General features: G+C 34.1%; 1 protein-coding gene across 2 annotated transcripts in view; it reads left to right on the top strand.

Annotated features, from left to right (window-relative positions):
- The first annotated feature begins 1754 nt into the window (after positions 1 to 1754).
- Positions 1755 to 14693, top strand: part of LOC114126172 (zinc finger protein 521) — a 113485-nt gene continuing 100546 nt past the window's right edge. Inside the window, exon 1 of one of the 2 annotated variants that reach the window (XM_050199676.1) lies at positions 1755 to 1773. Coding sequence is in view for 1 of the 2 variants with exons in the window: in XM_050199675.1 (XP_050055632.1) it covers positions 4610 to 4649 (40 nt within the window). In the remaining variant the exon portion in view is untranslated. Of the gene's footprint in view, positions 1774 to 3824; positions 4650 to 14693 lie in introns of those variants that run through there. The other variant, XM_050199675.1, reaches the window with a different exon arrangement.

Genomic DNA, 14693 nt, shown 5'->3' with positions numbered 1-14693 from the left:
AATCATTAAGTATACTGTATACTGTATACAATATATTTTATATTTATATAGTTACGGTACCTGTACCTATAATATACAAATATATTTATTCATATATCATAATACAACAATAATTATTATTATAATTTATAATACCTATAGTTTTATATAATATTACTATTTACTTACATCTTTGAGTTATAAATAATAATTTTAGTTTTATTTTTTTGTAGTTTTAGTTTTATTTCACCTCCCCCCCAACTTCATGGTTTGGAACAACTCAGCGATTTATGACATTATTCATATTATCTTCAATTGCTCAAAAATATCGCAACAACACACGTCCACCAATTGTCTTTTTTAAATCTTCCAAAACCTCTTCCAATATCCAAATAAATAATCTCGTCTTAACAAAAAAAATATTGCATTCCCTTTATTATTTTTTTATTATACTGGCTGATAAGTTAATTTTGTTATTTTATATAATTTATATTTTCTAAATTATTTTTTTCCAAGTAAACCAAATATTTTAATCGCCAAAACTAATATTGTTTTATAGCTTAGAAAAAATAATTATGTTTTAATTCGAAAAATAGTTCATATTCGTAGTAACTTATAGTTTTTATTGTTACTTACCTATAGTCTATACACATTACACATTATTAATTATAGGTGTATAGTTCAGTTTTTAAAATATTTAGCCATTTAGATGTCTTTTGAGAAATCTATCTATGTAATATATTGGATTACAAATTACTTGATAACAACTAATAATTTTATATTATATAATATTATATCTAATAATTATTATTTATTTTTTTGTTCCTTTCTATTGTGCGTGCTTTGGTTTTTTTTAAAAATAGTGAAACTTACCGCACTATTACTATAAAAATAAATTACTAATTGCAATATAGGTAATCTATTAATAAAAATATAGGCGGAATTTAAATTTAACACATTCATACAGTGACCTATTTATTGATGAGGTACTCACGAGTCACGATTCTATATAGCAGAGCGAATTTCTGCTTTTTTAGTTTTCTTAGTTTTCTTTAGATCATCATAATTTATTTCGGCAGCTTTGTTATATATAATACTGTTTTTGATTTAACGAACATCTTCTAATGAATATTGATTAAAAAAAAAAAATCAAATATTTAATTTCAAAGATATTATGACACCACAGTGCCACTATGTCAGTGACCATGAAGGGTTAATAATACCAATTGGCAATTACCATAGTGAGTATCATAATTCATAATGTGTACCATGAAAAAATTTACATTCATTACCTAGTTTAAACTCATACGATTGTAAGTATTGTAGTTCTGTATGTTTTTTTAAAATAAACTTTTAAAATATTGGAACAAGTCTACTTTTGAAGTTAACCAAATTCAGTAGTGTTGTGCGATAATGTTAATGACTATATTATTAATATACTTATTTCATTATTCAATAGTGTGTTTTTATCAGGCGTATGCACCATACATCGTGCTTGGTAGGTATATTTCAAAATATTCATATTCTAAGTCTGAAAACGAGTAAAGATATTCAATCATAGGTATATGAGTTACCTTTTTTAGTTATAACACACTAAATAATCACCGAATATATTAATGCTATTATATAAGAAATATAGTATGTGTTAACTTCACAACATATTCAAAATAGTTTTCAGATGTCCGAGTCAATAATATATTATAGATTACCGATAATGGTTGGTAATTTTGTTGAATTGAGTAAGCCGTTAGGATATTGAAAATCGCAAGCATTTGAAATCTCTACTGGATACTGGTGAGTGGCAATTTTTGAGGTCAATTTTGTTTTTATATTTGTTTAGTGTTCAGTGTTTATGGTTAAATACGCACTTAAAAACACAGCGACAAGACGCGTTAAAAACATAACAAATGTGAAATGATATAAACTCATTGTTAACAACTAGTATGATAATTATTAACTCAACACCTTTAATTGAGATAAAAACCATTATAACGGTTATCAGCGAGTGGTAAAGTAATTATATTACAATAATCGGTTAGGTATATTTGCTAAAAATACGCGATACACAATACATTCATATTCATAACTACGTTTAATGTTTACTTTTGATGAATTTTGATAATACGTATAGTTTTCAATTAGTGTGGTGACTGGCGAGTTTGGTTAAATGAGTAGGTATGATTATAATTATTATCCCTTAAGACATTAGTCACAAATCACAATAGCTACAATAACGTTTAACCTTATTATTTATGTGTACCTCTATAAATATGTAATAATGTTCTGATTTGTATCACGTAAAATGTTATACGTACCGTTAATCGTTATATAATAAATAATATAATAGGTATTGCATTCTATGCGCAAGTAGTTAAATATTTATGCAGTGAATATATTAATATTCATTAAAACTGGTACCTAGTAATTACGTAATTTACGTTTTTTTTTTTATTTGAAATTAGGTATCATACTGTTATACTGTTATTACTTCCAAAAACAGTGATGACAAATAATAATATTAATATAATAAAGTATATGAGTATGTACAATTATTAATTATATTTTGACATAAATATATATATTATATATGATAATTTGCAATTGACGTATAAATTAATTTTTTTAAGAAGGAAGAAAAGGAGAAAGACGATATTATATTATTATTTTAGTCAGTAAATATATCATTCGAGACTTGATGTTGAGAATTAAAAACCACTCCACATTTCTTTTCTTTTATTATAATAACAACTGGAAAATGAATATTAAATAAACATCATAATATTTTACAATTATTGTAGTGAATGTGTAGACAATAGTAAAAATAAGTTTTTAATAACTTACGATTATTTTGAACAGTGGTTACCGACCATTACTAATCTTAAATCTGAAGTATGATTTTTTATGATTAAATTTCTTTAAAAAATAATGTTTTAAATGTTATCAATGTTGAAAATCGGGTTCGGTCAGTGTGGCAATCGGCTGTGGTTGATTTAGTGGTACATAAAATTCCATGTAAATTCGTGCTAACTACGTGCAAACTTTGATTTAAAAACAAAACAATTGGAATTTCCGATTTTGTAATGATCAACACGTATATAAGAATATGATATTAATTTATCAGTTACTTATTATAATATATGTTGTAACATAATATTTCATATTTTCTGATATTTGTGTTATCATGTATAAAGTTCGAATACTTATATCACATAATATTATAATATAATAAGTAGGTACACGATATTATAGCGTAGTACTACACGCGGTATGCTGTATACTACTGCTGCAAGTATTTGATGTCAAATATTTTTGAAGTAAATAGCAAAAGTCTCCACTAAAAGCATTTTGACTTTGATAGGATAGTGTAAACAATGACAATAATATATATATATAATATATAAACAAATAAACACGGTAAACGTTTATGATTTCAAAGAGCGCACGGCACGTTAGCTATTCGACCTGATATAACGACATTGACGGCGCGCTCCAATACGTTTACGCCGGCACTATGTACAAGGCCCTCGACTTAAATGTTTTAAAACAATAAAAACGATCAACGTATCACTTACGATATCGGCAATACGCATTATATATAACGCGGTTGACGATAATATAATAATAACGTTATGATAGGTTAATTATTTTACCGTCCGTACGCATATCGCGACCTACACGTGTACGGTGCGTATATTATGATATGTATATACATATTATTATGTGTACACAGCTCAGCGGGCGCGCACACGACGCGTATACGATGTATAAGGGTTGCGCGCGCCGGCCCGTCTGCTCATGGCCGTGCGTCGGCGGCGTCGGCGACGAACGTTTCGCCGGCGGCGGAAGTCACTGGCCCGACGTTGTCCGGACCGGAAGTGTTCTCTATACGCTACACGCGCTCAACACGCACGTACGGCCGCGGCGGCGCGTAAATACAATACGCGTACATTATGACGTACACGTACGATGTGCACTGTTCGTAAGTGGGCTAATCGCGTGTACACGGAAATCTATCGTACTGGGAATCGGGGAATTTCGCTCGAGACGCAGTCGTCGCGTACCTACGGAAAAAAAATTAATTTAATATATATATTTTTGACCGCGACGACGGTGTGAAAGTGCGGCAATAGTGTGATATCATAATCGCACCACGATAATATCTATTTTCTATTATACATATATACATGTATAAAATATATTATTGTACACGATATCATTCACCCAGTGCGTAAGTGTCTAAGAGATTGTATATACGCGTGCCGTGCTTTTTTTTTGCACCCCGCGAGAGTGGTGCGACCGTTTCCGGTCGCAAACGTTTTAAACGCGCGTGCGGAATCGCAAACGTCCGGTGCCGCAGCTCCTCCGATCGCACTCGTATATCAGTCCACTCGCAGTGGTCTCGCCGCTACCGTTGGTCGGTCGGGAGGATCGCGTGTTCGCGCTTACGTCGGCGGGCGCGGCGAGGGACTTGTGCGAAAACGAAAAAACAAATAACGATTAAGGAGCGGAAGGACGAGCTAGAGAAAGAGAGGGATATATATATAAAGAGAGAGAGAGAGATAGAGAGAGAGAGATAAAAAGGCGCGAACTTAACGCGGTCAGGCGCGAATCGTGCGGTATCACACGCATCATGTCTAGGAGGAAACAGGCTACACCTCGTTCGCTCAGACGTAAGTACACCGATTTTATATACTACTTACCCATAAAACATGTTGTGTTCAACTACCGCGTGGTGCGAAATCAGTAGCATTATATATTAGAACGTGCACCGCACTGGTTTTTATAGTTACGAGCTCGGGGCATGCGATAGATGTATGTACGGTAGCATCGCTTTCGAAATACCTGTGTATATACGTGCATTGCGTATATTGCATATTACGAGTGAGCGGGATACCACTTCTGTTTTTCAAAAGCGTTGAGAGATAGGACACTTTTTCCTCAACGAGCACCAGAGGTTCTTATTTATACTTCACGAGCGCACACAATCACACTGCAGACACACACATATTATGTTTAGTATACATGGAAATCCCGCAAAAAATGTTTAATATATCTATATCGTCGGTATACTTGTAAAAAACTTCCAAACTTTTTAGACACTGTATATTATAATAATAATGCGCGGCGAAGAGATGAGCACAAAATTATACGTCGTCGCATACAATAATATTATGTTACTCTAGTGAGATATTATTCGTTTAAATTTTTACCACATTTTTCTTATTAGGTTATAATTATCATAATCATAAATTGTAATTATTATTTTTAAAGACGACGTGCCCGGTATGGACTTGATGTTTATTGTGTACAAATGATTACTCGCGATATATCTATATCTGCAACTTTCATATAATATTATATCGTATAGTTTGCCACAATATCACTGCGTGTTCTCCGATCTCGATGTTGTACCGATTAACTGTATATTTAATAATAATAATATATATAATAATATATGCGTATAACTATATATGTGTGTGTACCAATATCCGCGTTTTTGTTACAGTATAGGTAGGTAGTCGATTTTTATTGTATTAAATACCTTTAAGGGAATTCTTTATTGTTACAAGAGGACGTTTCGTCAACTATTATATTTATATATAGTCATAAAGATAATATAATATTACGCTTATACATAAGACAACTGTTGCCGCCTTTACGTTTATTATTACTGTAAGAATAACCGGTTGACACGATGAAAAATAAATAGTAAACAGTAAACCTAAGTACAATGTAAATTTTTATTTTCATAAACAACAAAATTAAATACTAAATAAATACTAAATCTAATATCATAAATATCATGAATTGGCTATACTTGATAATGATAATGATAGATACTATATTGGGTGATATTCATATAACAATTATAACCATTATCACATTTGAGATTTATTATGTTTAAATGTTTTACGGAACGATTGAAAATTATTAGTTTTGACGAGTCATGATAATAACCAAGTATATTCGAAAATGAAAGTTTAAGTTATAAGGTTTGATATAAACTTGAATTTTTGGGAGAAAAAAAAATTTGATTAAGTTGAAGTTTCAACCTTATCTTTGTTTTGTATATTAACATGATCTTAATACAACCAATTATTATGTTTAAAATTATTCATTCTAACAAATTATGTATTTTAACCTAATCTAATTTTGTTATAAATTACTTTTGTTTATACCTACTGGTAATTTATTCTACTAAACTGTATAATGAATATACATACATATTTAGTACAGTGTATAAACTCTGTATTATATATAACTAATCAGTGTTTTGGGCCATTAGGGTATGTTCGTTCTCCACAAATAAATAATTAAATATGATTAAGTATTTGATAATATTTATTATTTATTAGGCAATAATACAAACACAAAGTACGGTTTTATAGTATCTAAAAATAATATGTTTTACATGATATTATCCTAACTTCTAAATATATAAATATTTAAATTTATTAATATTATCAAAATATTTCACACAAGGTTTTAGATTAAAAGTCATGTGTCAACTGCAATATTCTATAGTTGAATGAAATAAATATAATACAGGCGTTAACATTCAGACAGGTTGTCGGTTGTCGTGTGAAAGTAGACAAATTTCCATTGCATTATTACAGTATTACAAATTTGTTGACGTGTTTGAATTTAGATTTTTTGTATAAAAATTCGTTTCTACGAAGGAAGGTACTGAACGACAAAGCATATAAGTATGTGGTGAATTATAATTTGCAAATCTTTCACATTTACAAATGATAAAATATGTAAAAATGTTTTATTTAACAAATGTTATAAGTTATTTAAATTGGATAATAAAATAAGTTTAAGTTTAGGTAATTTATTTGCCGAATAATTCCCTTCTCAGTAAGAATTTCCCTGATCAGACTCATCCTGTATATGCATATTATATACCACTGATACTTAACATACAACACTAAATTACAAGCTAATACGATAGGTGTAGTAAAAATGCGTTAATAATTTTTATCAGTTATAGCCAGGATAATAGAAGGAGGGTCAAAGGAAAAAAATAATAATATAGATATTTAAAAATACGATTATTATAATGGAACAAAATAGTATCAAATACGAGTAGGTATATTATTTATTATTATCATTATTTATATTATTTAAAATAATATTATATTATATTATTTATATCCCATAACACGCTGAACGATAAGATTGATAAGAAAATCATATTTTTTATAAGTATTTTTTATAAAGTTGATCAAGTTTTTGCACTACCTTCTATAGTTTTGTATCTACATTGCTGAATAGATTGTCGAATTTTTCCACATCTATATTTTCAACAGTATAGCGTGAAAGCGGTATTTGCCACCACCAGTGTGTGTATTTACGAATATTACGGGACGCTTGGAAAACTTTGTGATGCGTAATATATCGCGATAACCATTCCACTCCAACTTCATATTATATACGCAAATATATAGAAATAATATATGATAGAATATTATATTATATCGTTTGAAATTCTTTTGACACAGTCTACTATATCGTTGCGGCGTATTTTTTATTTATTACTAATATTTAGTTTTATTGTTGAAAATGATTATCGAATGGTTTTGGTTAGCGTAAATTTATGTTAAATCGATTTTTTAAAAAAGAAGTGAGTTCATGCGAGATCACTTGTAATTTATTTTTATAAATATATTTCTAATTATTACTAATTGTACTTTTCATATTTCTTAGAAAATTATTTGGAATAATTTTCTATTTGAAATCCCTCAATGTGACCGTAACATAGTTTTGATTTTTTTTCGTTACCAACCAACAATCGTCTAAATACGTGCTCATAGTAGGTTTGGCCAAACTTTTTTTTTTAATAAAAATCTGCTGAAAATCCATTTTTTTTTTGAAGAACCACAACAATATGAACAACCGTCGAAGACAGCGGTCACTGAGATTTAATGTATAGGCGTCTACTAAATGTATAATAATAAATTCCAACAAAGAGGGATCTTGAAATCGTCTGACCGTCTGGCCCCTCAGTTCTACACTGTATGATGGTAATATATGTATCATATAATGCATGTGCGAACAGTATTTTGCGCGTGCATACAATTATTGCGCCCGCGGTATATATATAATACGTATGTTATAAATATAAAAAATCGATTCGAGATCATAATTACTTTGGGATGTCCGTCAGCGAGTTGAGCGCGGGCGGCGGCGGCGGCTGCAGGAACATCGGTCAAAATGAATTCCCATTGTAACGCAATGGGAAATTCAACGGGCACGGTCAGGTCTCTGGGGACGCGGCGTTGCCGGCTCGGTTTTCCCGCCGGTATACGCTTCTCGCGAGTACGCCTTCAGCTCCACCACCACCCGTAGCCGTTACGCGCACACGTGGCAGAGGGGTGGTAGTCGTCGTTTTTCCCTGACGAGGCGCCACCGCCCTCTTCACCCGCAGGTGCCGTCACGTACCTCGACTAGACGGCTCGAACAGAGGACGAGCGGCGGTGGAGGTAACAAACTTTTCCGTTCCGATTCGCGTGTAGTACCATTTGTATAGTTAGTACAAGTATTATATATATATACACTATACAGTTATACGTATATATATATAATAATAATGATATTATATAGTAACAGTCGTATAGCAGTAGTAGTGGCAATAGTATAGCGTACGAACCGTGGTTGTCGTCGTCGTCGTCGCAGCAGGTCTCTCGGGGGTACACTATATATATACACACACCGACGGACGGGCGCGGCTTCAGCATCGTCGTCGACGATGCCGGTTTGTGCGTGTGCGACCGTCGGAGGCGCTTTTATATATATATTTATGGGTGTGTGTGTGTGTGTTGCAAGTATGGCGAAGAAGACGGAGTTATATCGGTTGAGTGTGGGTAGAAGAGGGTGGTGGCGGCGGTTGTTCTCAGTGGTACAACTGCAGCGGGGGGACCAGCTGCTGTCTCTCGAGCAGCGTCTCGGCGGCGGTAGTCCCCCGGGGGATGTACGACGTATACTTATATATATATATATATATATATATGTAATATGTACGTGCATGCGTATAATAATATATATACGATGATAGCGCGTCTATGTGTGTGTGTGAACACGTATAAATTAAAGTATGTACGTATACGCGAGTGTGAGTGCGCGCTCGTCCGTTCCGTGGGTGTATCGGTCGGGTTTTAAGGAGAAGGCGGTGGTTTTAAAGGAGAGCAGGGTGGGCAGTGTGGAAACCCTGTCAGGTGCGGCCGCGTTCGCGTCTCATCGGGCGCCGTAACCTTTTCGACCGCGAACCTATATATGATGGAAAACCAGCGGGTCAGTGGACGCTATATATATAATATATTGTATATATGTTGTAATAAACGTCATATGGTCGTGTGTTCACGTCATCTGCGGTGGTACGGTGTGCAGAACTTTCGTATAACATTCATACGGGGTGAAAAACGGACATTCGGAGGGGGATGACTCGGCTGTCACTATCAAACCCACGACGAAGGTGCAGTGCGTATCACTGATATAGTATTATTATATCGTTATTATTGTGTTGTAGCTATACGCACGGTAATAATAATATAATATACCTATAATGTCTGCTGCACTTTTCTCGTCGACGACTTGAGTACGACGGTGGAGGGTGCTGCAGATGTCACACCCCGCCGACCGGTGGAGTCGCGGGAGACGTGACGAGACGAGACCGCGCGCACGCTCGTCTGACGTTCGTAACTTCAAAATTGTATCATGTTATTATTATTATTATTATTATATCGCCGGCCGACCTGTAGTTTGTGCTAAGGAAATTCCCTCGGGGCCATGTCATAAAGAAATCCCCCTCCCCTCGACCGAACTATTGGGAGCAGATCGCTTCACATAATATACCTACATTTACTAGTATTTCAATACGCCCATATCACTTATACGTCATGCGTAAAGCATAAATGTGTGAGTTTCATTGTTATGTCTCGATATTTTTGCCTAGTTCTGACTATTGACTGACGTGGTTTTAACTGTGAACCGTTTTAAATGATGACAAAAAAAAAACACGACTTTTGTCGAGATTGTGATTCATATTCGTTTGTCGGCAATTTTATTCTCAATAAATCTGTTGTCTGTATACGGCTGATAAACTTAACGTCCATAAAAATATTAACACTAGTAAAAATAACGTGATATAGATGCGTATCTTGTCGTTAAATTCATAGAAATATCAGTAACAAAGTAATTTATCATTATTCATTATACGAGACTACTACAACAATGGTCCTTATTTTAATAATAATAATATATAAAAAGTATACTCACAATCTGTTATACATATTTTATACATAATGTAAAGTATAATATTAACTACATACTATATTTCTACGATATACATGTATTACTTGTGTGGATTAAATAAAATAAAAAAAAAAATGATAAATATAAATATTTGATTTGTCAATTACAGTAAATTGCATTCAGTTTTTATAATTTCAAGAAATCAATAAATTACGTGTATAGGTGCGAATAACAAATAATCCAAATTGTATCTGTATATACTGTAAAATATATAAAATCAAAAGCAATTTTCAAGGAACGTTATTTTTAGAACCGTAATCCCTTTTGATACAAAGTCTGGAGTTTCAAAATAATATATATATATATTATATATTATATATTAATAAGGAATGTCTGAAACGTCGGCATAGAGAAGTCACGCGGAAAACAGAAATACTATCTACATTGTACTGCGTGAATAGTTTCAAAGGAGCGAGCACATATTCAAACATATTTTTCGATGCCAATTGACGATTTCAAATATTGCGTTTTAATTAAAATAATATTATACAATTCGAGTTCAAGCGGGAATTCGCGCAGAGAACTTCAAGAATTTATACATAGATACTATCAATGTCAATCCGTTTCAACAAAATTATATCTACAGCCCTACAGGTAATAATATATATATTTGTTGAATAGGTCTCAGAATATGAATTCGTTTATAACACGAAGCGTAATTTGTACGGTACATTAATATTATATCATATCGTTACAATACGTCAGCGGTCTTAAAATTTTGTCAAAAATCCGACGACGTTCGCCCGTCGTCCTAGAGCCGCGGCGAAACCAACGTAACGTCGTACGACTGCCAAAGCGTACGACAATATCATATTATTGTATAGTGCTGTCGCAAGCGCAATTACGTTTTATGACGGTAATAACAATAATGAATAAATGATAGTATAATAACAACGACCGCACCACCTGCATCACCCTCCCCGGGGACGGATTTGTCAACGCCGCTCGCGTCGCGGGCACGGACAACGCGCTTACGCGGGGGGGTTGTAATGTACTAATGTGCATCGTGACGCACAAGTGCACAACTGACGCCACTGTCATCGAGCACACGACGAACGCGCTGTACAAATAATAATATCGTACACGCATTGTGTTCGCAATGTATATAGCGTGCACTTAGGCATAATATTATATAGTCCCTGTCCGGCGTACACGAACTATCGCGTCGTCGTATTAATTGACGTTGCGGAGATATAATACGCTGACTCGGGCGCGGCCGATCGGACGAGCGTGATACACGGTTTGCCGCGGGCCGCGATACGTCGACTCCCTTTCTCTCGTCAACCCTATATTGACATCGACACCCCCCCCACGCCCGTCGTCCCGTTCCGGAGAAAATAATCGTACGCTTTTCTGCCGCCCGCAGATAATAAAATGCGATTTGTCCGCGTACGATATATATGGACGATACGCCACCGGCGGGTTCCGCGAGCTATATTGTACGGTGACACGCGATCATCACTACCCCCCTACACGGTTTCTAACACTATTACAACATTAAATTATTCATTATTTTATGCGTATTATTATAGTTATATGGTCACAGTACGAATATGTAGTATACGACGTACGACGCGTGTGGACAGTGCACTCTAATAAAAAAAACGAACGCGTGTATTATGCATATAGCTAGGATGTATCTGAAATCTGAAAAACTTATCACAGATACATCCTATACACCGTAAATAGTGCCTGCTCTAATAAAACTGTAGTCACTCATAATCATTACAGAATAATTTATATTCAATATAAGTACATCGAATGTGTATTATAGGTACTATTTATCTGCTTAGTACGGTCATCGGCAACATCACGTAGACAGTAGTAATTCTGAATTCTGATGCACGTCGAAATTAGCGATAGATTGAGCGTTTGTCACGCCTTGTGCATTTTGGTATTTTATTTAAAATTGTGAGCTGGGTGATATTCTACTCACACTGGAGTACCTCGGAGTACTTAATAGACGTGTCTGTCGGTCCATTCAGCATCATTTTTTAAGCGGCTTACACTACGCTGGTTGGAAACATTTAGGGTTGAAGAACATCCGAAAACCCTTTGGGAAGCTCGCCTGGAATCGTGATTATGTTTTTTGTTGCGGTTGTGACATCGTCAAAAAGGGCAAATATTCCTCAAAATCTACGTCGATTGCAGTCATTTTCACCGTAGTGTAATCTTTGACTTCAACTCGAGTCGATTGCACTCCACATTTGTTTACTTCTCTCTCAGTAATCGTCGTGCTTTACGGACACCACTCTTCTTTCTTTCTCTTCGTCGATTTGTGATCCAAGAGTAATGATATACGTCAGTCTCAGACATTATGACCTTACGTCCGGCGCCGCCTTTCGTAGTCATTCACTCGAATTCGTATCCTACGCTGAAAAAACACGCTCTGTCACGTAATTGTTTTTGCTTTCTGCGTTTAAACTTCGTCAAGTTTGGTTTGGTCGCTGTCGGTAAATCGGGACGATAATTTAAACAGCTGACATCCTGTTTGTTGAGATACAATCCAGATTCAAATATTAAATTATTATTATACGAATAATAGGAAATAGCGCTTACACTTAACGGAGACCGTAAATAAGGATTTGTATTTATAGTTCCAATAATGGGGTATGTGATCCAGTATTTTAGTCAATTCAAAGAAAACGATTATACATTTATACCTATTATCTACGATCGATGGACGTAATGTGTTATTAATAATAGACTAAAAAATCAATAGGAAAAACAAGCGCATTCCACCTATATACACAATGCAATTGTTGGTTATTGTCGATTGATAGATATATGGGTGTATAAAACACCCTTTCGTTTATATTTTATTATTCTCAGAAGAGTTTCTGACTGGTCGGCATGTTCGATACGGAGTTTTCGAAGAATCAAGAAGGACGGCTCGAAACGGTATTTTATCACAGCCCACGCGTGTGTTTACAGTCTAATACGAAATAATATTTTCAATTTAATGTAGTTGCGTTTAGTTGCGTAAATAGTAATTATGGTAATGTTTAAGTTTATGAAGTGTACGCTACGCTATAAGGGATGGATTGGCTACGGAAGGAGGGAGGGTTGTAAGGAGGAAAGGTATAAGGGTTTGTGTGATAGCCAGTCGTACGTACCCTGCTCACGTATCACCGACCGTCGGAGCTGTTATTATATTATGGGTGGCGAAGACGGCGGCCGTTGTGACTTTTTAAGAATATTTGTTTTCGGATTAAATGTGCTTCGTTCGTACCACGACTTCAAATAAAAGCGATGGGTATAGCAGAGTGCACGCGCGTTCCAAAAACTATTTGATCTCATGCCGTAATGGATGCTACGTATAATATGATAGATACCTAATTATGTTTTTAAATTTCGTTGCATACAAAAATCATTTTTCTTTTTGCCTGTGCTCTTGAACAAAATTAGTAATTATTTAGTTTAAATCGAAAAACACACGTGTTTGAAAATAATTATTTTAGTTATTACTTCGTCAGAATAATAATCTTTGACTTTCTATAATATCGTGTATAGATAAAGTTATTTTGAGTTATTATTGCGAATTTTATGGCATAGGTTGAATAAATTGCATTTAAAATCCATATATTATATTCACTTAGGTATTCTTAAAATATGTATACTAATTATTAAATGTATTAGTATTTTCAGTTGCAGCCATCGTCCGTCAGTGTAGGTAGAACTGAAGTAGTTTTTTTTATATTTATTTCGTATTTTGTATAAATTAATATCTAATCGATACTAACGACAAAATGTCTGCATCGCGGGGGATTTTTCTAACCCCGAGAGTTTTATTGTGTCCACTATAATTGCGTTTAATTTATACAATACATTTATATCATAATATACGTATATAGAACGCCGTATGTCTCACTAGTTTTCGAATTTACTATCATCAAATTATTGCAGACCGAATTATAGATGTCTCAGTACATATTATAATGGTATATAGACCATCTCACACGTGAAATGTGCCAACTGTACTATATGCAGTACACGTATGCAGCATAATATATAATGGCGTTTGGAATAATTACTTTTGAAACGCATTTGTCCATTATACGATGCGAAATGCATTTCGCGCTGGTATAAATCTCACGACAGACCGAAAAATATTCAATTGTGACGATGATGGGTTACGTGGAATTCGAATTATCCCCCGGCTTAATGCACTCGTATGCCCAGGGTAGTGTTGTGGGATATATTAGCATTATACTGTACATAGTTGACGCACTATACGCATATAATATGGAGCACAAGTTTTTCCCACATAACGAATTCGCTGCCGGCGCTAGCATTATGTGTTGTATTATATTATTATTATGGTACCTGCAGCCATTAGGATAAAATATTCGACAAGTAAATTATCGTTTTGATGGGATACATCGCATTGCACTTATGCA

Source organism: Aphis gossypii, chromosome 2 (assembly GCF_020184175.1).
Source record: "Aphis gossypii isolate Hap1 chromosome 2, ASM2018417v2, whole genome shotgun sequence".
NCBI classification, from domain to species: Eukaryota; Metazoa; Arthropoda; class Insecta; order Hemiptera; family Aphididae; genus Aphis; species Aphis gossypii.
This window is presented reverse-complemented; position numbering and strand designations above follow the sequence as displayed.